This window comes from Stomoxys calcitrans, chromosome 5, assembly GCF_963082655.1.
Source record: "Stomoxys calcitrans chromosome 5, idStoCalc2.1, whole genome shotgun sequence".
Lineage (NCBI taxonomy): Eukaryota > Metazoa > Arthropoda > Insecta > Diptera > Muscidae > Stomoxys > Stomoxys calcitrans.
In genome coordinates, this window is record NC_081556.1 from 136,518,803 (window position 1) to 136,543,807 (window position 25,005).

Here is a 25,005-nt window from a genome sequence, read left to right on the forward strand (position 1 = left end):
ATTTTGCACATGGTGTTTTGGTATCACTTCCAACAACTGTGCTAAGTATGGTTCAAATCGGTCCATCGGACCTCTAGAGGGCACAATTCTCGTCCGATTTGACTGAAATTTTGCACTTTCAACAACTGCACTTAGTAAGATTCAAATCGGTTAATAATCTGGTATAGCTGTCATATAAACCGATCTAGGATCTTGACTTCTTGAGCCAATAGAGGGCGCAATTCTCATTCGATTTGGCTGAAATTTTGCATGAGGTGTCTGGTATAGCTGTCATATAAACCGATCTAGGATCTTGACTTCTTTACTCAATAGAGCGCGCAATTCTCATTCGATTTGGCTGAAATTTTGTATCCATATAAACCGATCTTGGGTCTTGACTTCTTGAGCCTCTAGGTGGCGCAATTCTCGTTCGATTTGGCTGAAATTTTGCACGTAGTGTTTTGGTATCACTTTCAACATCTGCACATAGTATGATTCAAATCGGTTCATAAACTGGTATAGCTGTCATATAAACCGATCTTGGGTCTTGACTTCTTGAGCCTCTAGAGGGCGCAATACTCATTCGATTTGGCTGAAATTTTGTATGAGGTGTTTTGTTGTGACTTCTAACAACTGTTTTAAGTATGGCGCTAAGTGTGGTTCAAATTGGCCCTTGTTTTGATATAGCTGCCTTATAAACCGATCTTGGGTCTTGACTTCTTGAGCCTCTAGGGGGCGCAATTCTCGTCCGATTTTATTGAAATTTTGCACGTGGTGTTTTGGTATCACTTCCAACAACTGTGTTAAGTGTGGTTCAAATTGGCCCTTGTTTTGATATAGCAGGCATATAAACCGATCTTGGGTCTTGACTTCTTGAGCCCCTAGGGGGCACAATTCTCGTCCGATTTGATTGAAATCTTGCACGTGGTGTTTTGGTATCACTTCCAACAACTGTGCTTAGTATGATTCCAATTGGTCCTTGTTTTGATATAGCTGTCATATAAACCGATCTTGGGTCTTGACTTCTTGTGCCCCTAGGGGGCACAATTCTCGTCCGATTTGATTGAAATCTTGCACGTGGTGTTTTGGTATCACTTCCAACAACTGTGCTTAGTATGATTCCAATTGGTCCTTGTTTTGATATAGCTGTCATATAAACCGGTTTTGGGTCTTTGACTGAAATTTTGCACGTGATGTTTTGGTATCACTTTCAACAACTGTGTTAAGTGTGGTTTTAATTGGCCCTTGTTTTGATATAGCTGCCATATAAACCGATCTTGGGTCTTGACTTATTGAGCCTCTAGGGGGCGCACGTGGTGTTTTGGTATCACTTCCAACAACTGTGTTAATTATGATTCAAATCGGTGCACAATCTGGTTCAGGTGTCTTGACTTATTGAGCCTCTAGAGGGCGCTCTTACTAGTTTTAATTTAAAAATCTTTACTTAATTTTCTTTTTTCCGGAAGTTGGGGAGAAAATAAATCCTTTTTAAAATTTTTTTTTTAAAACTGTTTTTTTTTATTGCTTGAAGATTTTATGGAAGTTGGGAATTTTATATAAGATATTCCTTCTATAAGCTGAAGGTGGCATCATATCTCCCTCATTAACTAGCATTACTAAAAATTAATTTTAATGCATTCCATTGCCATTGTCTTCATACCTTTACAAACAAAAATCAAATTCAACAATACTGTATGTGTTTTGTTTTTTTTGTTAATTTTTTATGGTTTTTTTTTTTTGTTTCATTTATTAAGGGCTACAACAATGTTTGGTTTGTTTTATATTTAAATTTCGATTTTTTTATTAAGTGTATATAAGTTTTTTTTCATCATCATTTTTTTATTAATTAATAACTAACTTTCTAAAATTAAATATTAGCGTTTACGTTGGTTTTTTTGAAAATGGTTTTTATGTTTTTTTTTGTTTTGTTTTAATAATGATTTATAACAATATAATAATAATTAATAATAATTATAATTAATCATAATAATGTGGAGTTTTTTGTTTGTTTATGCTTTCATATAAAGGTACATCATTTTAGTTAATTATTTTTCTGTTTGGTTGATTGATTTCCTTATTTTTTTGTTTTATTTAATTTGTGGTTGTTTAAAGGTTTCCTTGTTTTAAATTTCTATTTTTTTGTTTTCTGTTAATAACGTCCGCCCAAACTCTACTTACATTTTGTATATATAGTTTTTTTTTTATTTATAGTTTGGGTTATGCTAAATTTTTCTTTAATTGGGGGGGGGAGGCCTTTTTGTATGGAGAGGACTTTTGGTGGTGGCGGTTCTTAGTTTTTCTTTGAAATTTTCTTGCTTTAAATCTTCCTGCAATGGGACTTTTGTTTATTGTTGTATGGAGTTTCGCTTGTATATATGTAGTAGGCATGTTAGTATATATATGTATATATGTATGCATGTATGTATATAGTTAGGTAAGTATCTATGTATGTATCTTACTTTTCATTTCATTAACATTTCTATTTCTATAAGGATTTTCGGTTTAAATTTCCGTTAAGTTTTTTGCTTTTTTATTTTTTTTTTTCATTTTTGTTTTGTTTTTTTTTTTGCTTATTTCACATTGCATAACACATTCCATAGACAGAGACTGTTCCTAATGATGGCAACACGTTGGCGGGCTGCCCTAGGACTAGGAGGACTTGTTTTAGTGATTGTGTTGTAAGTGTGTGGGTGTGTGTGTGTTGTGTTGTGGGTGTTTTATGGTTAATGGCAATTATTTTGATGGTGGTACAAAAGGACTTTTTTTCTCTAATACAAAAAAAGACCACAAGGATGGCGGAAAGGCTTCGTTTTCGTGGAAGGAAGTAGGTTGTTGTTGTTGTTTTTTGTTGCTGCTGTTTTTTTTTCTGCATTCAGGTGTTTTGGTTTTTTTTTACTTTTTTGCTTGAATTTTGTTTTATACAGCCTCTGGTCTGATGATTGTAGTCTATGACGTGGTCGTCTGTGTTTGTGGTGTGAAATAATGTATGCCATTTGTGGCCATATCGTATTCTGTTATATACGCGGGAATCTCCAATTGATCTTTTGTAATCGCCGAGTATAGGTGTTCCACGCCCGGCAATGAGTGTACTTTGGCTTTAATGGCTGGTGCCATGAATGTGGTAAACCACCAAGTCATCATCTGTAAACACACAAAAATCGAAAAACAAGGGAAATGAGTCTTTTGGCCAAGCAGAAGTGTTTGATTGTGATTCATACCTTTGTCCAAAATGTTGGGTGTACAATGTAGAAAGCTTTTAGATTCTTTTTGTATCTGGAAGGAAAAAGAAAAATTATAGGAAGACAAATTTAGAAAATAAAGACATATTGAATGTTGATTAAGAATAAGAAAAAGTTTTGAGAGGATTTTATTTATGGAAACTTTGGTAAAAAAAATTATTTTATGGAATTTAAAAAAAAATTTTTTTTTTAATTTTTTTTTTAAAATTTTTTTTTTTATTTTTTTTTTTATTTTTTTTTTTAATTTTTTTTATATTATGTGAATTATTTTAATTTTTTTATGGATTTTTTTTTTTTAATTACATTTTTTTTTTTAAATTTAAATTTTTTTTTTAATTTAAAAAAATTTTTTTTTTAATTTTAAATTTTTTTTTTTTTTGATTTAAAAAAATTTTTTTTTTTTAAATTATGTGGATAATTTTGAATTTATTTTCAATTTTTTTGCCTGTTAGGGCGAAGATTATTAAATTTCACAACTTTGGTTTGTTTCTCTTTCGAGACGAGCTCAATGATTGGAGTCGGCAACCCACCAACCACTATGGGACGCGTTTCGTCTTTGCTTAGAAGACTTTTAAACCATATTAGGTGTGATGAGTTTAAGGGCCATGCATTGGTATGTTGTATTTGAAACGTATTTATTGCGAAAACGCCTCTATGAAACAAATACCACATTAACCACGCTCGACAACCCTGTCTATTAGCTGTAATTTACCCAATGCATGTATTTTGGTGTAATGACAGATTTTTTTCCTGCGACAATTACACATGATTCTGTGCATCTGTTGGAAGCTGTAATGATGGCTTCGAACGCTAGACAACGGCTCTCGCTGTTGTTGCGTGTACCCAGGTTCGAATCCCGGTCGGCCTCTGCCGATTTTTTTCATATTCAAGTTTTTTGTTGCCTGTTTGGGCGAAGATCATTAAATTTTACAACATTTGTTTGTTTCTCTTTCGAGACGAGCTCAATGATCGAAGATTTTCTTTGCAAATGGAAAAGAAAAGTCAGAGATAGGTGTGATGACTTCAAGGGCCATGCATTGGTATGTTGTATTTGAATCGCACTTATTGCGAAGAGGCCTCTATGATACAAACACCATTTTAAGCACGCTCGACAACCCTGTCTATTAGCTGTCATTTACCCAATGCATGTATTTTGGTGTAATGGCAGATTCTGTGCATCTGTGCATGATTCTGTGCATCTGTTGGAAGTTGTAACGATGCCTTCGAACTCGATTGAAAAAAATCCGGTAATAAATGTAGCTTTTGGGGGCTTCAGACCCTTCATTGGCATTTCGGTCCATATGACAGCAATATCTACATGCAATACCATCTTTACCATATTTGTGTCGGATAGCGTGTGGCTCACTGTTACAAATTTCAGCGAAATTGGGTAATAAATTTAGCTTTTATGGTCTTCAGATCCTTTACTTCCAGATCGATCTATATGGCAGCTATATCTAAATACAGTCCGATCTAAACCATATTCGCTCTATCCACCAGTTTGGTGAGTGTAAGATCGTGGCTCGGGATATCTCCAAGGCATTTGATAGGGTCTGGCATGGTGCGCTTTTATCAAAGCTTGTCGCTTTTGGTGTCGGTAATAACTTCGTTCGATTTATATCGAGCTTTCTCCGAGATCGCACTATACGAGTTGTTGTAGAAGGGTTCGCGTCCAATGAGTACACATTGACCTTAGGTATGCCACAAGGTCCTGTCCTTTCCCTTTTTCTTATTTTCATTGACGATCTATTGGATCAGACTTCGAAACCAGTCTACTCATTTGCCGATGACAGTAGTCTGTGTCATTCATATTCATTCGACCCTAGGCCCAGTCCCCAAGAAATTGTGGACAGGAGGCGCATTATGGATGAGACGCTCTCCCAAGATTTATTGGACATTTCCGAGTGGGGTAGAATGAACAGCGTAGACTTTAACGCACAGAGGACGCAGTGCTGTTTCTTGTCTCACAAGCGATTCACTGACTCACTACAATTGTCGATATCTATCGACGGTATGGATATTGAACAGTCAGAAGCTCTTGATGTTCTGGGCATGAAGATACAATGTGATGTCCGTTGGTCAAAACACGTATTCGAAGTGTCGAAAGAAGCATTCAAGTGCTTGGGCTTTCTTAAGCGGTGCAAGAAATATTTCCCCTCTTCTGATCTTCTCAATATCTATACTACCTACATCAGGCCGAGGATGGAATATAACTCTCATATATATGGACAGGAGCTCCAAAATCATTCTTAGAGCTACTTGACCGGGTTCAATGGAGAGCGATGGTGTTGTTTGGGGACAGTAGGGTATCCAACTCTATTGCTTCCCTTAAACATCGTCGGAATGTGGGTGGCGTTGTATTGCTCTATTGTTATTTACATGGCGTGTGTTCCAGGGATATTCGTCTTCGCATGCCTAACGTAAGGATGTTCATCAGGAATACCAGACATGCCAAGAACTCACACCCGTTTGTAATCGATTGGCCAGTCGACCGGACCACGCATTACCGGGAAAATCCATTTTTCACCCGAACCATTCGTATGTGGAATCGACTTCCGGCTGATGTCTTTCCCACCGACATTGACGTTCAGAAATTTAAGACTAATATCAATAAACACTACTCCCTCTTTGCCCCCTCCAACCCTTAACTTTCCTAATTGCCAACTCAATGCACTGCATATGTAGGGGGCATCCCCTGCGTGTTGGTTACGCGAAAAAAAATTGCCCCGTGTAGGGGCTTAAGAAGCAAAAAAGACCGATTCAGACCTTACTTGGCACAGTTGTTGGGAGTTATAACAGAACACTATGTGCGAAATTTCACCCAAATTGGATGAAAATTGAGGCTCCCAGGGGCTCAAGAGGTCAAATCGGGAGATTGGTTTATATGGGAGCTATATCAGGTTCTTGACCGATTTAGACCGTACTTTCCACATTTGTTGGAAGTCATAACAGAACACTATCGGCAAAAATTCTGACAAATCGGACAAAAATTATGTCTTCCAGGGGCTCAAGAAGTCAAATCGGGAGATCGGTTTATATGGAAGCTATATCCATACCTGAACCGATATGGCTTATTTGCAATCCCCAAGGACCTACATCAATAGTAAGTATCTGTGCAAAATTTCAAGTGGCTAGCTTCACGCGTTCGACCGCTATTGTGATTTCGACAGACGGACGGACAGGGCTAGTTTGAATCAGAATGTCGAGAGGGTTGCCCAAAAAGTAATTGCGGATTTTTCATATAGTCGGCGTTGACAAATTTTTTCACAGCTTTTGACTCTGTAATTGCATTCTTTCTTCTGTCAGTTATATGAGCTGTTACTTTTAGCTTGCTTTAGAAAAAAAGTGTAAAAAAATTATATTTGATTAAAGTTCATTCTAAGTTTTATTAAAAATGCATTTACTTTCTTTTAAAAAATCCGCAATTACTTTTTGGGCAACCCAATATATACTTCAAGGGGTCGCAGATCAATATTTCGAGGTGTTATAAACGGAATGACTAGGGTATAAAAAATTATTATTAAGGAATATTAGTGAAATGACATAATGTAAAAAATTTCTTATGAATTTTAGTTAAAAAAAAAATTTCAAATATTTTCTACAAATTCATGTCAACAGTAGTTTGGGACTGTAGGAATCTAGGGTTGAGGACATTCACCAAGAAGGTGATATATACATAGAATGCTTAAAAAAGTATAGCCGCAGTTTTTTAATGAATGTTCATGGATAAATTTGCAAAAATTTGCAGTTTGCTAGAAGGCAGGTAGGTTCTTTCAATAACTTACTTGTAAGGCAATACACTGTAAACATCACGCAACCAATGTAATGATGGATAATTATTGGTGCTGGTTAAAGTGTGGAAGTAGGCAATAACATAGTCTCCTTTAACGATGGGATCCAAGAGTTTTATCAAATATAATAAGGCCTGAAATGGAAATATATTTTATAATAATTAACAACCACAATAAAAAAATCATACAAACACAAACCTTTTCCAAATCGATGTTGTGGGCAGGGAACCATTTGCCGCAAAACACTATCACTGGTCTGCCCAAACGATCCACGCCACTCTGATAAAGACAACCGATGCCGGAAACTTCGCTTAAATCTTCAATTTGAGCACGATGTAAAAGACGTTCATATCTGTAACAACATTTCAAGAAAATACAAGCAAATGTTAGGTGTGTGTGAAAATTTTTAAAAATTATTATAACTTGGGATATAAGTGTAACATATTCTTGCTAATTACGTCTTTTAAACGAATTAGTAAACAAACAAACTGAATGACTTTCCAAATTTCAGATTTAAATTTCACACATTTTTGTTTCTTCTTCAATATAGGAAAAAAACATTCAATAACGGCAATGAGCAATCAAATTTTATGGGAGTGTTAATTTTGACTACAAACATATGCCATATGCAATTCCATAAATACTTGATACTTTAATGAGTTTCCTTTTATGGCGAAATAAACAATTTTCAATTCGCAAAACAAGGGCAATTAATAGTCATTATTTCCATATAAAATGGGCTTATACTGCAAATTTATATTTTGAAGTAAAAAAGACGTGCGGAATAATAAGCCAGTAAGGAGGCGACTATATAATACCCTACACCACCGTGTCCACCTACTACTTTTAATACATAGAAACTATGTCGAAATCAAATTGGGCTTCAATTTTGGATACCTATTGATATAGAGTAGAACCTTGCAAGATTTACTTACGATAGGGCCGAGATTGTGGCTACTACAACAATAAACGGATAATAAACGCGCGTTTTATGGACTTTAGAACCTTAATCGGCAGAGCTATATCCACATTTGAATCTGTTCAAAATTTTGCCTTGATATCACAACCTTTTATATAAAAAATTATGTTGTATTTGAAACGTATTAATTGCGAAAATGTCTCTTTGATACAATTACCACATTAACCACGCTCGACAACCCTGTCTGTTAGCTGTACTTTATCCCAATGCATGTGTTTTTGTGCAATGACATTTTGTAAAAAATAAATTACGCCCACCATTTTAAAATATTCTCAATAAGTAAAAGTGCGTTAAGCTGGGCCGAATCTTATAAACCCTCCATCATGGATTGCATTTGCAAAGTGGACCGTACTTTTCGCGGCTGTAAAAAGTCATAACAAAAAAAAACCCACGTTGAAAATATCATGCAAATCTGTTAATAATTGCGCACCCTACATGCGAAAGAAGTCAAGTCAGGGGATCGATTTATATGGGAGTTATATCAGGCTATGGACTGATTTGGACCACACTGGGTAAGGTAGTTGGAAGTCACGGCAAGACATTGCTTTTCAAATTTCAGTAAAACAGGTGGTAATGACGCTTTTTAGGGGCTCAAGAAGTCAAATCGGAAGATGGGATTATACGGCAGCTATATTAGGTTATAGACCGTTTTTGCCCATACTTGGCATAGAAATCACGATAACGGTCAAACGCCTAAAGCTAGCCGCTTCAAATTTTGCTCAGATACTTAATATCGATGTAGGTCATGGGGGATTGCAAATAGGTCATATCGGTTCAGATTAGGGTTTAGCTCCCATATAAATCGATCTCTCGATTTGACTTCTTGAGCCCCTAAAAGACTCAATACTGAGTATGGTCAAGATCAGGCTATATTTGGATATTGCTGTCATATAGACTGATCTCCCGATTTAGGGTTTTGGGCCCAGGGCATTTTTCCCCAATTTGGTTGAAATTTGGCGCAAGGAATTATGTTAGGCTTTCCGACATCCCTTTTCTGTATGGTACAGATCGATCTATATTTTGATATAGCTGGCATATATACCGATCTCCCGAATTTAAGGTCTTGGACCAATAAAGGGAACATTTATTACCCGATTTCGCCCATTATTTCGACATAGCTGACATATAGACCGAACTCCCGATCTAAAGTCTTGTGCTCATTGAAGTCGTGACTTATGTTAGGCTTTTGGACATCCGTGTTCTATATGGTTTAAATCGGTCTATATTTGGATGTAGCTGATATATAGACTGATCTGCCGATTTAGGGTTTTGGGCCAATAAAAGGCGCATTTTTCCCCGATTTCGCTGAAATTTGGCGGAAGGGCATACGTTAGGCTTTCTGACATCGGTTCCCTATATGTTTTATATTGGTCTATAGTTGGGTTTAGCTGTCATATATACCGATCTCCCGATTTTAGCCCTTGGACCCATAAAAGCGGCGTTTATTACCGGAATTCGCTGAAATGTGACACAGTGAGCTGTATTAGGCCCTACGACAACCGAATTCAATGGCCCCCATCGGTCTATATTTGGATATGGAGCGATCTCCCGTTTTAAGGTCTTGGGTCCATATAAGGGGCACTTATTATGTAATATCGCTGAAATTTTGCAATGTGACCTATGTTAGGATTTTCGACATCCGTTCTCATAATGCGAATGTACATGTTCGTTCATTCAAGTGTCCTGTTTAATTGAATTAGTTCCTTGCTCGAACTACACAACTATACTGTAAAACAATTTAACTGTCTTGTCCTAGAAAAACTTTACAATGGCTTATTCATTGAAAACTTTACAGACTTTTTAGTATACAACTTTAAATTCTTGGCCACTTTACTAGACTACTTCCATTTGCCTTCCATTGACCATATTTTAAAATAACTGTATTCTACACTAATCAATCACTCAGTGATCATCTATCACAAGCCTCTCTTAGCATAAATCTAGCACTCGCCAAATGTTTCTCAAAAACATATCATCATCATCACCATTAATCCCATTCAAGTGACAACAGTCAACAAATCGTTTACTAAAGTGAAATTATTCAAACAAATCGAGCAAAAGTTGCTCCCGAAAAAATCCAATTCACAGTCACCGGCAATTTGTCATTGACATTAACAATTATTAAGTGAACGTTGATGAATCCCAAACAGTTATGAAAACAACAGCAACAACAATATACCTATTACTTGGGTATGAACACAACTACAACAACAATGGCAATAAAACATTGCTGATTTATGGACAACGTTGACGTGTAATGGTGATGAATGAATCAGTAGCTCGCTGAAGTAACGAGTTTTACCGACTTCATATCGTGAGTTCGTAACAAAGGTTGGCGGGAGAGAAGGGCTGCGAGTGTGTGTGTGTGTATGTGTAGTAATATCAAATAAAATATATACTCGTGGAGCAATTTTCTCTAGATGTGGCGGCTGGTACTGGCAGCTCCTCCTCACCAATGCGTAAAAAATTATATCAAACAAATAAACCGCTAGAGATAGAAATACGAGAGTTAAGCAAAGAGTATTATGACAAATGTTTGTTGGTTTCTTTTTTTGTTTTATCAGTCGCAAAGATTTTGACAAATTTGGTTATTTATATGGATCATGTGGTCGGTCTCTTGTATGACATTATCAGTTGTTATAATAGACTACTGCAGTGCGTTAATTGAGCAACACGATGCTGAAGAGGCTCAATTACCACACAATTAGAACCTAGAGATGGATATTTTTAATTAACGGGTTTCTGTCTTTAGAATAGGTAAATATTAAGAAACAATTCAAGATGTTTCTTCTTCTTTTTAGAGAATTATTTCTAAGTTTTGGCCCAGATTAAGAATATTGAAAAGGATTATTAAGAATATTGAAAAGGATTGCTAAAAAAATTTATAATTTTTGTACCCAACCCCATTGAATAGGGCTTATACTAATCGTGTCATTCTAGTTTGTTGCATATTTTCCCTCGAGATATAAATCTACGCCCAGTGTTGTCAACATTTTAGGAGCAAAAAGCGTAACAAAAACTGTAAAAAGGGCAAACGGAATACAATTTTTGGTAAACAAAAGTAAACAAGTAAAAGCGTGCTAAGTTCGGCCAGGCCCAGTCGGGGGAACCCACCACCATGGATTCTGCTAAAATATGGGAGCTATATCTGTGTATAGACCGATTTGAACTGTACTTGGAAGTCATAACAGAACACTATGTGCAAAATTACATCCAAATCGGATGAAAATTACGGCTTCCAGAGGCTAAAGAAGTCAAATCGGGAGATCGGTTTATATGGGAGCTATATCGGGTTCTCGATCGATGTAGTCGGTACTTGGCACAATTATTAGAACGAATAGAGATATCCGCTTAAAATTTGCCACAGACACTTCTTATTGATGTACGTAGGTATATAAAGTGGTCCTTCGATTTGACTTCTTGAGGCCCTAGAAGCCTCAATTTGATCGAAATTTTGCGCAGAGTGTTTTTTATCCCCCCCATGGGAGTATATAGATTTCGTCATTCCGTCTGTAACACATCGAAAACTGATCTGATCGATTTAGCCATTGTTGGAAATTATATCATAACACTACGTGCAAAATTTCAGCCAAATCGGATGAAAATTGGGGCTACCAAGGGCTCAAGAAGTCAAATCGGGAGATCGGTTTATATGGGAGCTACATCAGGTTCTTGATCGATGTAGTCGGTACTTGGCACAATTATTAGAAGGAATAGAGATATCCGCTTAAAATTTGCCACAGACACTTCCTATTGATGTACGTAGGTATATAAAGTGGTCCTTCGATTTGACTTCTTGAGGCCCTAGAAGCCTCAATTTGATCGAAATTTTGCGCAGAGTGTTTTTCATCCCCTCCCATGGGGATATATAGATTTCGTCATTCCGTCTGTAACACATCGAAAACTGATCTGATCGATTTAGCCATGTCCGTCCGTCTGTCTGTGGAAAGCACGCTAACTTTTGAAGGAGAAAAGCTAGGCACTTTTGCACAAATACTTCCCATTAGTATAGGTCAGTTGGGATATTGTAAATGGGACTTTTTCGCCCAAGTTTTGATATAGCTGCCATATGAGCCAATGTCAGATCTCAACTTCTTAGGTCTATAGGGGGTGCAATTCTTATCTAATTTGGCTTGAATTTTTCGTGAGGTGTTTTATTTTAATTTCCCATAATTGTGACAAGTATAGGCCATCTCGGCTCATAACCTGATATAGCTGCCATATAAACCGATCTCGGATCTTGACTTCTGGAGCCTCTAGAGGTTGCAATTCCACTTTGATTTGGCTGAAATTTTGCGTGAAGTGTTTTTTTTTTGGCTTTCAATAGCAGTGCCAAGAATGGTCTAAATAGGTACATAATCTGATATAGCCACCATATAAACTGATCTCAGATCTTGACTTCTTGAGGCTCTAGAAGGCTCAATTACCACCCGATTTGGCTGAAATTTTACACAGGGTGTAAATTGACCTTCAACTCTTAATAACGTTCGGAATTGAAATTGATTTTACAATCTAATGTTTGATTTTGCTGAAACTTGAAGCAGTGAGTTTTTTAAGCCAGATCGGACACTATTTAGATATAGCTGCCATATAGACTGATCTCCCGATTGAGGATGTTAGCCGATAAAAGCCGCAATTATTATCCGATTTTGATGAAATTTGAAATTGTGAGTTGATGAAAGCCTCCCGATATCCAACTCTATTATGGTTCAGATAAGTCTTTATTCAGATAAACCTACCATGTGGACCAATCTGCCGATTAAGGATCTGAAGCCCATAAAAGCTTCATTTATTATCCGCTTTTGCTGGAACTTGACAAAGTGACTTATACTAAGTCTCCTGTCATCCGAACAGCATATGATACAGATCAGATTATATTTAAATGTAGTAGCCATATAGACCGAACTCCCAATTTAGGGTCTTAATCCCATAAAAGGGAATTTTGTGCCCGATTTCGCTGAAACTGTGACTTGTATACGGACCTAAATCAAATATGATCCAGACCAGCCCCCATTTGCTTATTACTAGGGATATGGTAGTGGAGTTGTTATAAAAGTGATCAGCGAAATAATATCTGGGGCATCGAACCAGATACGCCTTCAATCACAGGGGGTGGTTAATTGCTTTCCGGCAAGAAGAAATTCCCTGCAAACATCTTAGCCTATGGGTTAGCCATATCAACCGGGTCAGTGAATATCTGGTCAACTTAAACTTGAGTCGGGATAGTCGACGAGTTGCCCCTTACTCTTTTTACAAATAACCAAAAGCTCTTACTTCCCCTTGGAGAAGAACATAAATAAACTTTTCCTATCTAAGTAAAGGGTGATTTTTTTGAGGTTAGGATTTTCATGCATTAGTATTTGACAGATCACGTGGGATTTCAGACATGGTGTCAAAGAGAAAGATGCTCAGTATGCTTTGACATTTCATCATGAATAGACTTACTAACGAGCAACGCTTGCAAATCATTGAATTTTATTACCAAAATCAGTGTTCGGTTCGAAATGTGTTTCGCGCTTTACGTCCGATTTATGGTCTACATAATCGACCAAGTGAGCAAACAATTAATGCGATTGTGACCAAGTTTCGCACTCAGTTTACTTTATTGGACATTAAACCAAACACACGAATGCGTACAGTGCGTACAGAAGAGAATATTGCGTCTGTTTCTGAGAGTGTTGCTGAAGACCGTGAAATGTCGATTCGTCGCCGTTCGCAGCAATTGGGTTTGTGTTATTCGACCACATGGAAGATTTTACGCAAAGATCTTGGTGTAAAACCGTATAAAATACAGCTCGTGCAAGAACTGAAGCCGAACGATCTGCCACAACGTCGAATTTTCAGTGAATTGGCCCTAGAAAAGTTGGCAGAAAATCCGCTTTTTTATCGACAAATTTTGTTCAGCGATGAGGCTCATTTCTGGTTGAATGGCTACGTAAATAAGCAAAATTGCCGCATTTGGAGTGAAGAGCAACCAGAAGCCGTTCAAGAACTGCCCATGCATCCCGAAAAATGCACTGTTTGGTGTGGTTTGTACGCTGGTGGAATCATTGGACCGTATTTTTTCAAAGATGCTGTTGGACGCAACGTTACGGTGAATGGCGATCGCTATCGTTCGATGCTAACAAACTTTTTGTTGCCAAAAATGGAAGAACTGAACTTGGTTGACATGTGGTTTCAACAAGATGGCGCTACATGCCACACAGCTCGCGATTCTATGGCCATTTTGAGGGAAAACTTCGGAGAACAATTCATCTCAAGAAATGAACCGGTAAGTTGGCCACCAAGATCATGCGATTTGACACCTTTAGACTATTTTTTGTGGGGCTACGTCAAGTCTAAAGTCTACAGAAATAAGCCAGCAACTATTCCAGCTTTGGAAGACAACATTTCCGAAGAAATTCGGGCTATTCCGGCCGAAATGCTCGAAAAAGTTGCCCAAAATTGGACTTTCCGAATGGACCACCTAAGACGCAGCCGCGGTCAACATTTAAATGAAATTATCTTCAAAAAGTAAATGTCATGGACCAATCTAACGTTTCAAATAAAGAACCGATGAGATTTTGCAAATTTTATGCGTTTTTTTTTTTTAAAAAAAGTTATCAAGCTCTTAACAAATCACTCTTTACCTTGGCACACGAAGTTCTTGTCTGGTTGCGCAGCAGTTCAGTATTGGCGTGCTTGTTCAGACGCCTGCATCTCTGGTCATACCAACTCTTATCTTTTGATTTAACCTATAGAGTCCTAATGGGAATAAATGACCTCATTCCAATTAGGATTATCTTTTCTATTATTTCAGTCGCAGCATTTATGTCGTCGTTGAAGAAACAAGGTTTCCCATGAAAACGCTGGAAAAAATCATTCAGCTTGACCTAACATGCTTTTTCGTAATGAAAATTGTACGCTTCAGGGCTGGAGAAGAAGCGGGGCGAATGGCAAAGTACGAAAAAGATGCTGAATTAATGCGATGATCGGAGTTACCAAGAGGTGCAAGTATATTAAGTTCATACTTTTCGGAGGAGTTGTGGACATTGAGATGTCCAGCAACAGCGATTTCACAGTCAGGCAAACCCTTCAAAATCTTACTTAATGAATCAGAAAGGACGTCGAAGTCATTTTTGGACGTCGAAGTTCGACACGGCCGAACTTAGCACGTTTTTACTTGTTTTATTATAAATTGATGTTTTTTTTTAATAAAAAAGTTGCATGCATTTTCGTTTCGTTTCGTTAATAAAAAATTAATCAAAAAAAAATGCTGAATTTTGGTTCTCATTTTTGCTCCAAATGGATAAGGATGACTTTCCAGGGTTAAGAGATTCACTTGTTTGACATATTTTGCCTCTATGCTTCTATGCGATATTGGGTTGCCCAAAAAGTAATTGCGGATTTTTCATATAGTCGGCGTTGACAAATTTTTTCACAGCTTGTGACTCTGTAATTGCATTCTTTCTTCTGTCAGTTGTCAGCTGTTACTTTTAGCTTGCTTTAGAAAAAAAAGTGTAAAAAAAGTATATTTGATTAAAGTTCATTCTAAGTTTTATTAAAAATGTATTTACTTTCTTTTAAAAAATCCGCAATTACTTTTTGGGCAACCCAATAATTTAAAAAATTCAAACACCTTAACAAATTATATAACAATTCCACTTTTATAGCTTAAAATCTTTATCTCTGTACCAAAAAAAAAAAAGGAATAATAAGACATGTCTGTGGCATCAGCTGCTTAAAGTTTCATTCCATTTTATATTTAAGACCATTTAATACAGCTAAACTTTTATGATTACCATACTGCAGTGATTTTGGGCCACAATAAAATTTTAAGAGCAAAAAAAAAGTTACAGGTCCACGCGTATTAAAGTTTCATCATCTGCTATCTTATCAAACTTCCCCCGAGATGATGTCAAGTGAGGGATAGATTAAAGAGTATAGCAAAAAAAGAAAGAGAACTGCTACAGATGCTTATCTTAGGAAGTGAAATATATTTTGATATACACATATGGATGTGTGTGTGTGTGTGTGTGTGTTTGTATGTCCCCTTTGTAATACGTATGTATTTATTTACCCGATAAACGCGTTTTTATGACCGCCTTATAAAAAAGTAGCATTCATTATCAGTGTAATGAATAATAATCGTAATATTTGCTCTGCAGTCTACCATGCCATAATGCAGTTAAAACAGTAGCTAATGTTTGTATTTGCATTTTGCTTATATAAAAATAGATACATTTACATATGTGATGGAAAATCAGAAGAGTTGAAATTGTAGTGATAGTTTTCTTAAAAAAAAATTGTTTTTAATTTTAATATCAATAAAGTAATAATTATTTCTCAACATAAATTAGGTTAGGTTAGGTTCAAGTGGCAATCTGCCATCAGACTCACTTAGACGTTTTCGTCCATTGTGATACCACAGGAACAGAAGAACGAAGATGCCTTCTAGTTCCTACCGTTGAACCATCCAGATCGCTTTAAAAAGCCCAATAACTTGCGAATATTCACATCCGCTAAATCAGACAGGTTGTCAAAGAAATGAGAACTTAAAGTGGAACTCCTTCTAACTGCTTGTGAGGGACACACACACAGAAGGTGTTCTATAGTCTCTTCTTCCTCGATGTCCCTACAGCTTCTGCAAAAGTCGTTGCAGGCAACCTTCAGTCTGTTAGCATGTTTTCCGTTTAGACAGTGACCTGTCATGAAGGACACAATGACAGAGACGTCAATTCTAGCCAATAACAGCAAAACGAAAGAGTTCTTCAAGTCTAGATGAGGCCACATAGTTTTGGAATGCTCACAGCCCCCTCTATGTGACCATCTATCATTCGTTGCCCTTCGGGCCTGGTTCTGAAAACTTAGCTTACATGTCGCTAGAGGCGTACCCATAGATTCCAGTGTCCCTGGAGTGTGTAAGGTACTTCTTAGACTCGCAAGCTCGTCCGTTTTAGAATTCTCTGGGATATCTCTGTGGCCCGGCACCCAGAACAAGTGAATTTTGAACTGTTCAGCCATCTCGTTGAGAGATTTGTGACAGTCGAAGGCGGTTTTTTGTGTTCAGAAATACGTTCTCCAGGGATTTAATGGCTGCCTGGCTGTCGGAGAAGATATTTATGCCAATCGTCGTTCTATCAGGAATAGTGGTAAAGTAATTTTTATCAAAAAAGAAGGCATCCTTTGGATTTGATTGAGTATTGAACAGTGGGTGGACTTTTGAAGCGCCGTCCACCAGGCTACAACACCATATAGCATTATAGGTCTGACAACTGCAGTATATACCTAATGCATATCACGCGGTCTAAACCCTCAACTTTTGCCAATGGCTCTCTTGCAGGTGTACAGGGCAGGAGTTGCCCTTATTGCCCTTTCCAAAATGTTGGATTGAAATGTCAATTTACTGTCCAGCAAAACACCCAGGTATTTTGCTCTTTCTGTAAATGGGACATTCTCTCTACCTTAGAAGACAGGTTCCACTGGAGGCAACTTGTATCTCCTAGCCCACTTTGCTGTTGCACGTGGAGCTTCCTGAAGTATATCTCTTAAAGTGCTGGGAAACTTTCCGCTAAAGGCAATTGCGAGAGAACCCTCTATGTAGCCGACTAGGTCGTGAAGAGCTGTTTCAGTGGATTTGCCTTTACTATATGTATGCTGCTGCCCCGACAAGCGATCTCCAGGGATCTGTGCCCTAAGATATGTTTCTATCAACCTCTCAAGAGTCTTCAGCATAAAGAATGACGGACCAATAGGATGAAAATCTTTCGCCTTCGTGTGGTAGGATATTCCTGCTTCGGAATGGAAATGTCCTTCGTGTCCCTCCATCCCACGGGTATATATGACATTTTTATACAAGCAGAGTATATCTCTCTAAGCCAGGAAACCAGTCTATCATAGACAGCTTGTAATTCAAGCGATGATACATCATCATGGCCTGGCGACTTAAAGGAATCGAAACTTCTTATCGCCCAATGGATTTTTGGCTCAGACACAATTTCCCTAATGCCCTCCGACGAATGCATATCAGTGACCACCTCTTCTGGCGCCACGTTGTCCGTTGGAGAATTTCCCGGGAAATGTGTATCAACGAGTAGTTCTAGTGTTTCCTTACTAGACATTGTCCATACATCCTTCGACTTCTGAATATACCCCACCGTTATAGGCCTCGAGAACAGAATCTTCCTTAGCCTAGAGGCCTCAGATGTATCCTCCACGGAGCTGCAGAATTCTACCCAGGATTTGTTCTGAGCCTTTCTAAGCTCGCCCTTATATTTTCTTAGCTCAGCCTTATAGATGTTCCAATCTTGTGGTGCTCTTGTGGCTTTTGCTCTGTTGAAGAGTTTTCTGCAGTCCTTCCTTAGACCAATCAGATCATAGCGGTCCCTGTTTGCCCCTTGGCCTGGCACTAGGGCATGCAGACACAAGCGAGTCATTCGGGGCCTTCGTGATCCGCTTGACCACTATTACTATATCCTCCGTAGTTTCCACTTCCTTTTCTAGTCTAGAAGGGATAGTGGTGCAGAATTTCTCCAAGGTTAAAACTAATATAACGATGATCAGAGAAGCTGTGGTCATCCAACACTTCCCAGACGCATATTCTTCTACTTATGTATATCTTCCGATTCAAAGGTAATATCTCAACATAAATTAGTGTAGGCAATTCTTTTACAACAGCTTGAAATTTTGATTGGCAACACTTGTAACCCATTTGGTATCTACCATTATCTATTATCTATTCTATCCATGCCCTTTTATGCAAAACATGAGAGCAGTGCAAATATCAAGTGGTGCATTTCATACTCAGAGCGGCTAATTTGGAGAGGTAATGCAACAACAACAATAATTATTGATAAATCGTACTAAGCTTAGTCATCGGCAAGTCGTGAACACAGCCGACTGCTTTGACAGTTACAATTTGTAATGGATTCGATGTTTAACGAGGGATAGCACGAACCACTAGAGAGTTCAATAGCTGCAGCCGAACTTATTGCTCTCAAAGAGAATCATAGATAATCTTTTTTGATATTTATTCTGCCTAAGCTCTGCCATGCAAAGCACGAGGGCAGAGCTTATCAAGGTGTGAGTGTCACAGCTTATTTGCATTGCAGACACTACAACAACAAGAATAACTATTGTATTGCTCTGCACTCGTGCTTTGATAAGCTCGGCTCTCGTCGATTACTTTGAGTTACCATTAACAGTTTGATGTATTGGCTATTTACGAGGATAGATAGGACAAGCAGAGAGTTCAATTACTGCTACATAACAAATAAGTTCCCATAGTGATTCTCATTCTCTGAGAGAATCTCATTTGGTGTTCATTCTGCCACTGCTCTGCTATGCAAACTATGAGAACAGTGCAAATATCAAGTGGTGAATTTCACACTAAGAGCAACTTACTTTTATTGCTGAAGTACTGCAACAACAATAATAACTATTGATCAATCGTGGTATGGAGAGCCATAGGCAAATTGTAAACTACATCACATAGCCGATTGTTTTGACAATTATCATAAATGTTGTGTAGGATTCGATGTTTAACGAAAGCAAAATTACCCCACAAGAGAGTTCAATTACAAAAGCCAAAGCAGTGACATCGCGAGTGCAAATTTTATTCTGATGAATAATCTCTACTGTTAAAAACATGATAGCAGTGCAAATATTGAACAGCATATTTGAATTTCTGAGGGATTACAACAACAATTTGATTGGTGGTACATAAAAAAGTTGTTAACTGTCGCGCAGCCGATTACTTTAATGTTTTACGAGGCATATATAGAACGACCAGAGAGTTAAAATGCTGTAGCCGAAGCCTCAGCATGTTATTAGGAATTATGGCTGTTGTCTAGCCTAGGATAAAAGTATCATTAACTCAATTTTGTTGCTTGCAACAATTCTCATTGGAAATACAAAGAAGATCTCTTGTCACCAAATTACATTCGAAGATGTTCTTTCTCTATACTTTTGAACATCTGGCATTTAATTTGATATTTTAACTTTTAACAGTAGATCAACAAGAAAAATTCTTAAAAAATAGCTCAAATCTGAAAATAAAAAAATGTTCTTTCCTAAATACCGAAAAATTTGTTCATAGTCCAGGCAATATTTTTATGAATTCCTATCATTCCAACAAAGACTCTTGAACTTTCTTAATGACATCATGCTTGAAGCGATATTTTCGCCATTGAACTAGTTAGTCCGTCAGCCAGCCAGATGTAGTCTACGACAATGACGATGACGACGACGACGACGACTTGACTTGACTTGAATGGAATTGTATTTGGATTATAAATTGTAGTTATTTAAATTCAACCGCAAATACGGAACATTTACATAATGCATTTGTGTATATACACAACTGGCGTTTAATTCATTGTTACTCGCAACGCGCTTCGATTCATATTTATTCTAGAGATGAATAATATGAGTCGAGTACGTTTGCTATAATGGATCAATTACATTGATACACAATAAGAAAATGCCCCTTGAGCTGTTAAGCAAATAGTCTTTGGACTAAATGTCGGCAAGTGGGAGGGCGAGGGGCGATTGTAGACTTTTCTTGGCAAATGTAAGTCGAAAATAATGAAATATAGCTTTAATGGAAGCAAGAAAAATAAGGCATTTTCCAAGGAACATTTGTATAAAACGGATGATAGAGCTGGACCTTGTTCCTGTTTTCCAATGAAGAGGAAGGGTGGTTTTAGTACCCTTTTAACTGGGAAGGGTGGTTGTAGTACCCTTTCCCTTTACACTTAGTACTATTTTTCTTGGACAAGGGTCGTTTTAGTACCCTTTTCCTTTGGCAAGTGTATTTTAAGAACCCTTTTCCTTGGGGAAGTGTATTTTAAGAACCCTTTTCCTTGGGAATGGTTAGTTTTCTTGGCCTTTTCTTGGGGGAAGGTTGGTTTTAGTATCCGTTTAACTGGGGAAGGGCGATTTTGGTACAATTTTCCTGGGGAAAGGGTGGATTTAGTACCCTCTTTCTTGGGGAACGGTAGTTTTAGTACCCTTTCCCTTGGGGAAGGGTGGTTTTAGTATCTTCTCCCTTGGGGTAGGGGGATTTTAGTACCTTTATTTTGGAAAAGTGTTCTTTTCTTTCACGAAAGATGATTTTAGAATCCTTTCCCTTGGGGAAGGGTGGTTTAAGTATCCTTTCCCTTTGGGTGGTTTTAGAATCCTTTCCCTTGATGAAGGGTGGTTTTAGTACCCTTTATTTTTCGGAAGGTTGGTTTTAATAGCCGTTTCTTTGGGTAATGGAGATTTTAGAAGGCTTTTCCTTGAGGAAGTGTGGTTTTAGTACCATTTCCCTTGGGGAAGGGTGGTTTAAATACCCGTTGCTCTGGAGAATGGAGATTTTAGTACCCCTTCCCTTGGGGAAGAGTGTTTTAAGCACCTGTTCCCTTGGGGAAGGGTGTTTTTAGTACCCTTTCCCTTGGGGAAGGGTGGTTTCAGTACCCTTTCCCCTGGGGAAGGATGGTTTTAGTATCCTTTCCCTTGGGGAAGGGTGTTTTAAGTACCCTTTCCCCTGGGGAAGGATGGTTTTAGTACCCCTTCCCTTGGGGAAGAGTGTTTTAAGCACCCGTTCCCTTGGGGAAGGGTGGTTTTAAGCACCCGTTCCCTTGGGGAAGGGTGTTTTTAGTACCCCTTCCCTTGGGGAAGGGTGGCTTCAGTACCCTTTCCCCTGGGGAAGGATGGTTTTAGTATCCTTTCCCTTGGGGAAGGGTGGTTTCAGTACCCTTTCCCTTGGGGATGGGTGGTTTCATTACCCTTTCCCCTGGGGAAGGATGGTTTTAGTACCTCTTCCCTTGGGGAAGAGTGTTTAAGCAACCGTTCCCTTGGAAAAGGGTGGTTTTAGTATTCTTTCCCTTGGGGAAGGGTGGTTTTAGTACCCTGTTGTAGAAGGTTGGTTTAAATTCCAGTTTCTTTGAGGAAGGGTTGTCATTATACCATTTGCTTTGGGAATGGTGATTTTAGAAGCATTTTCCTTGGGGAAGGGTGGTTTTGATACCTTCTCCCTTGGAGAAGAGTGATTTAAGTACCCTTTACCTTTGGAAAGGGTGGTTTTAATACCCTTTTCTTTGGGGAACGTTGATTTGTGGTTTTCGTACGCTTTCATTTGGGGAAGGATGGTTTTAGTATCCTTTCCCTTGGGGAAGGGTGGTTTTAGTACCCTTTCTCTTAGGGTAGGGTGGTTTTAGTATCCTTTCTCTTGGGAAAGGGTGGTTTTAATATCCTTCACTTGGAGAAGTTTGGTTTTAGTACCCTTGTTTTGTGGAAGGTTGGTTTTAATACCCGTTTCTTTGAGGAAGAGTGGTCATAATACCATTTTCTTTGAGGAATGGTGATTTTAGATGCATTCCCTTTGGGGAAGAGTGGTTTTAGTACCCTTTTCCTTGGGGAAGGGTGGTTTTAGTAGCCTTTCTCCTTGGGAAGGGTGTTTTAATACCCTTTGCCTTTGCGAAGGGTGGTGTTAGTAGCCTTTCTTTTGGGGAAGGGTGGTCTTAATACCCTTTTCTTTAAGGAATGGTTTTCTTTGGGGAATGGTGATTTAAGAGGGCTTTTTCTTGGGGAAGGGTAGTTTTAGTATCCTTTCCCTTGGGGAAGGGGAAAATTATAAAAAAAATTTTATTAAGAATTTTGGAAGTTTTTTTTTGTTTTTTTGAAAAAATTTCGATACCAACTTTTTTTTTATAGAAAAACCCCCGAGCCAAATTATTTTATACAAAAAAAATTTCAATGCCAAGTTTTTTATAGAAAAAATTTCGAGTCAAATTTCTTTTTAGAAAAAATTTAGAGACAAAATTTTTGTATAAAGGAAGTAAAGGAAATTTTTGGAGGGAAATTTTTTTGTAGAAGACACCTGATACGAGAAATTTTTTAGAAAACATAATTTTTAAGAGGCGAAAAAAAAATTTTAGGAATATATTTGGAGATTACTGTTTTTAAAATTTCGAATCAAATTTTTCATAGCAAAAATTTCCAGACAATTTTTTTTGAAAAAATTTCGAGACAATTTTTTTATAGAAAAAATGTCGAGAAAATTTTTTGTATAGAAAAAATTTCGGTACTAGACTAATTTTTAAAGAAAAAATTTCCCAAACCAATGGAAAAAATTTCGGTACCAAATTTGTTATAGAATTTGTTTTAGAAAAATGTTAGTTACCAAATTTTTATACAAAAAAAATTCGTACTAAATTTTTTTATAAAAAAAATTCGTTCCAAATTTTTTTATAGAAAAAATTCGCAACCAAATTTTTTATAGAAAAAATTTCGTACCAAATCTTTTATAGAATAATTATTGCTCCCAAATTTGTTATACAAAACAATTTCGAGTCAAATTTTTTACAGAAAAAAAATCTTCACAATTTTTTTTTTGTGGAAAAAATTACGCTTCGTGCCTTTTCATATAAACAGAACAACTATAAAAACAATTTTTTCCCACAAACTTTACGTGAAGATTTTTTTATAGAAAAAATGATGGTACCAAATTTTTCATAGAAAAAATTTTGTTACCTAATTTTTTTATAGAAAAAGTTTTGCTACCAAAGTTTTCATAGAAAAAATTAAGATAGCAAATTTTTTACAGAGAAAATTTCGCTACAATATTTTTCATAGGAAAAATTCGCTACCAATTTTTTTTTTTTTAAATTCGCCACCAATTTTTTATGGAAAAATTTTTATAGAAAACATTTCCTAACCATTTTTTGCGGAAAAAATTGCGCTTCGTGGCATTTCATATAAACAGAACAACTATAAAAAATGTTTTCTCACAACCTTTTCGTGAAGTCATGTTTTTTTGAGTTTTTTTCCTAAATTTAATTTCTTTAAAAATCCAATTTAGATTATCATGGCCCATTACAGCGGAATAACAATAACAAAACAACATTGTCAAAAGTCACATCGTAATCTTACATGGGGAAAATGCACATATGGAATACTACAATGTACGAGTACGAGTATACAGGGGTTACATTGGAAAATAAGTATTCGAATGAATGAAAGAAGACTTAAAGTCATGACAAGGTGAAACAACTCAATTGGGTAGTCATTTGCCTTTGTTTGGCATTTATAAGCGTGGATCTTGCAAATGACTTTCACTACATGTTTATCACATGAAATAAATCCACTGAATTTTCGTGACATATCATTATAAATTTTTGTTTATTAATTTAATATGAAAAAAAGAACAATGGAAAGGATTGCCAACGAATCAGCAACAACAACATTTTTATCATCACATCTGATTTAGTTGAAAGGAGCAAAAATAAGGAAAAAATCCTTCGTAGAAGACCGTCATAGGCGGCCAACGAAGGCTAAATAATCCAACAATGATGTCAATGTGATAAATTATAAATTAGTGTCAATGACGTCACAGTCCTTAATACGACAGAAAGCCTCATATGAAATACCATTCGGAAGCAACAACAAAAACGGCAATCACTAAAAATACCTTGAACACCATACGATTACAGTTGGGTTATTTACATTGCAATTTTTTCAACACCTTCTCGCTCCCCCCACTAACATACATAAACAGCAAGTCCTCTGACTAAAGAGCAAACATGAGTTCTATACCCTAGGAATTTAGAAATTGTCTTTTTTAATCTTTTTCTTCGGAAAGTATGTTGAAAACACGTGCCTACATTTGGAGAAATTTGTTATACTAACCTATTTAACAGAAAATAAAATCAATGAAATTTTCTATAGAAAAAATTCAATCGGCATGGCTGAATAAAAATTCCTACAGAAGAATCAAAATTTAGCCTGGCTGAATAAGGTTTTCTATAGAAAAACTTCAATTCAGCCTGGCTGAATAAGGTTTTCTATAGAAAAACTTCAATTCAGCCTGGCTGAATAAGGTTTTCTATAGAAAAACTTCAATTCAGCCTGGCTGAATAAGGTTTTCTATAGAAAAACTTCAATTCAGCCTGGCTGAATAAGGTTTTCTATAGAAAAACTTCAATTCAGCCTGGCTGAATAAGGTTTTCTATAGAAAAACTTCAATTCAGCCTGGCTGAATAAGGTTTTCTATAGA

General features: G+C 37.0%; 1 protein-coding gene across 3 annotated transcripts in view; it reads right to left on the reverse strand.

The window, feature by feature from the left end:
- Positions 1 to 1,937: 1,937 nt before the first annotated feature.
- The window catches only part of LOC106092082 (protein GDAP2 homolog), a 258,895-nt gene continuing 235,827 nt past the window's right edge, over positions 1,938 to 25,005 (reverse strand). For all 3 annotated transcript variants that reach the window (XM_059370520.1, XM_059370521.1, XM_013247451.2), the window contains 4 exons: positions 7,208 to 7,361; positions 7,004 to 7,143; positions 3,198 to 3,252; positions 1,938 to 3,120 (listed from right to left, as the gene is read on the reverse strand). In XM_059370520.1, the coding sequence (XP_059226503.1) occupies positions 2,926 to 3,120; positions 3,198 to 3,252; positions 7,004 to 7,143; positions 7,208 to 7,361 (544 nt within the window). In that variant the 3' untranslated portion in view covers positions 1,938 to 2,925. The remainder of the gene's footprint in view (positions 3,121 to 3,197; positions 3,253 to 7,003; positions 7,144 to 7,207; positions 7,362 to 25,005) is intronic.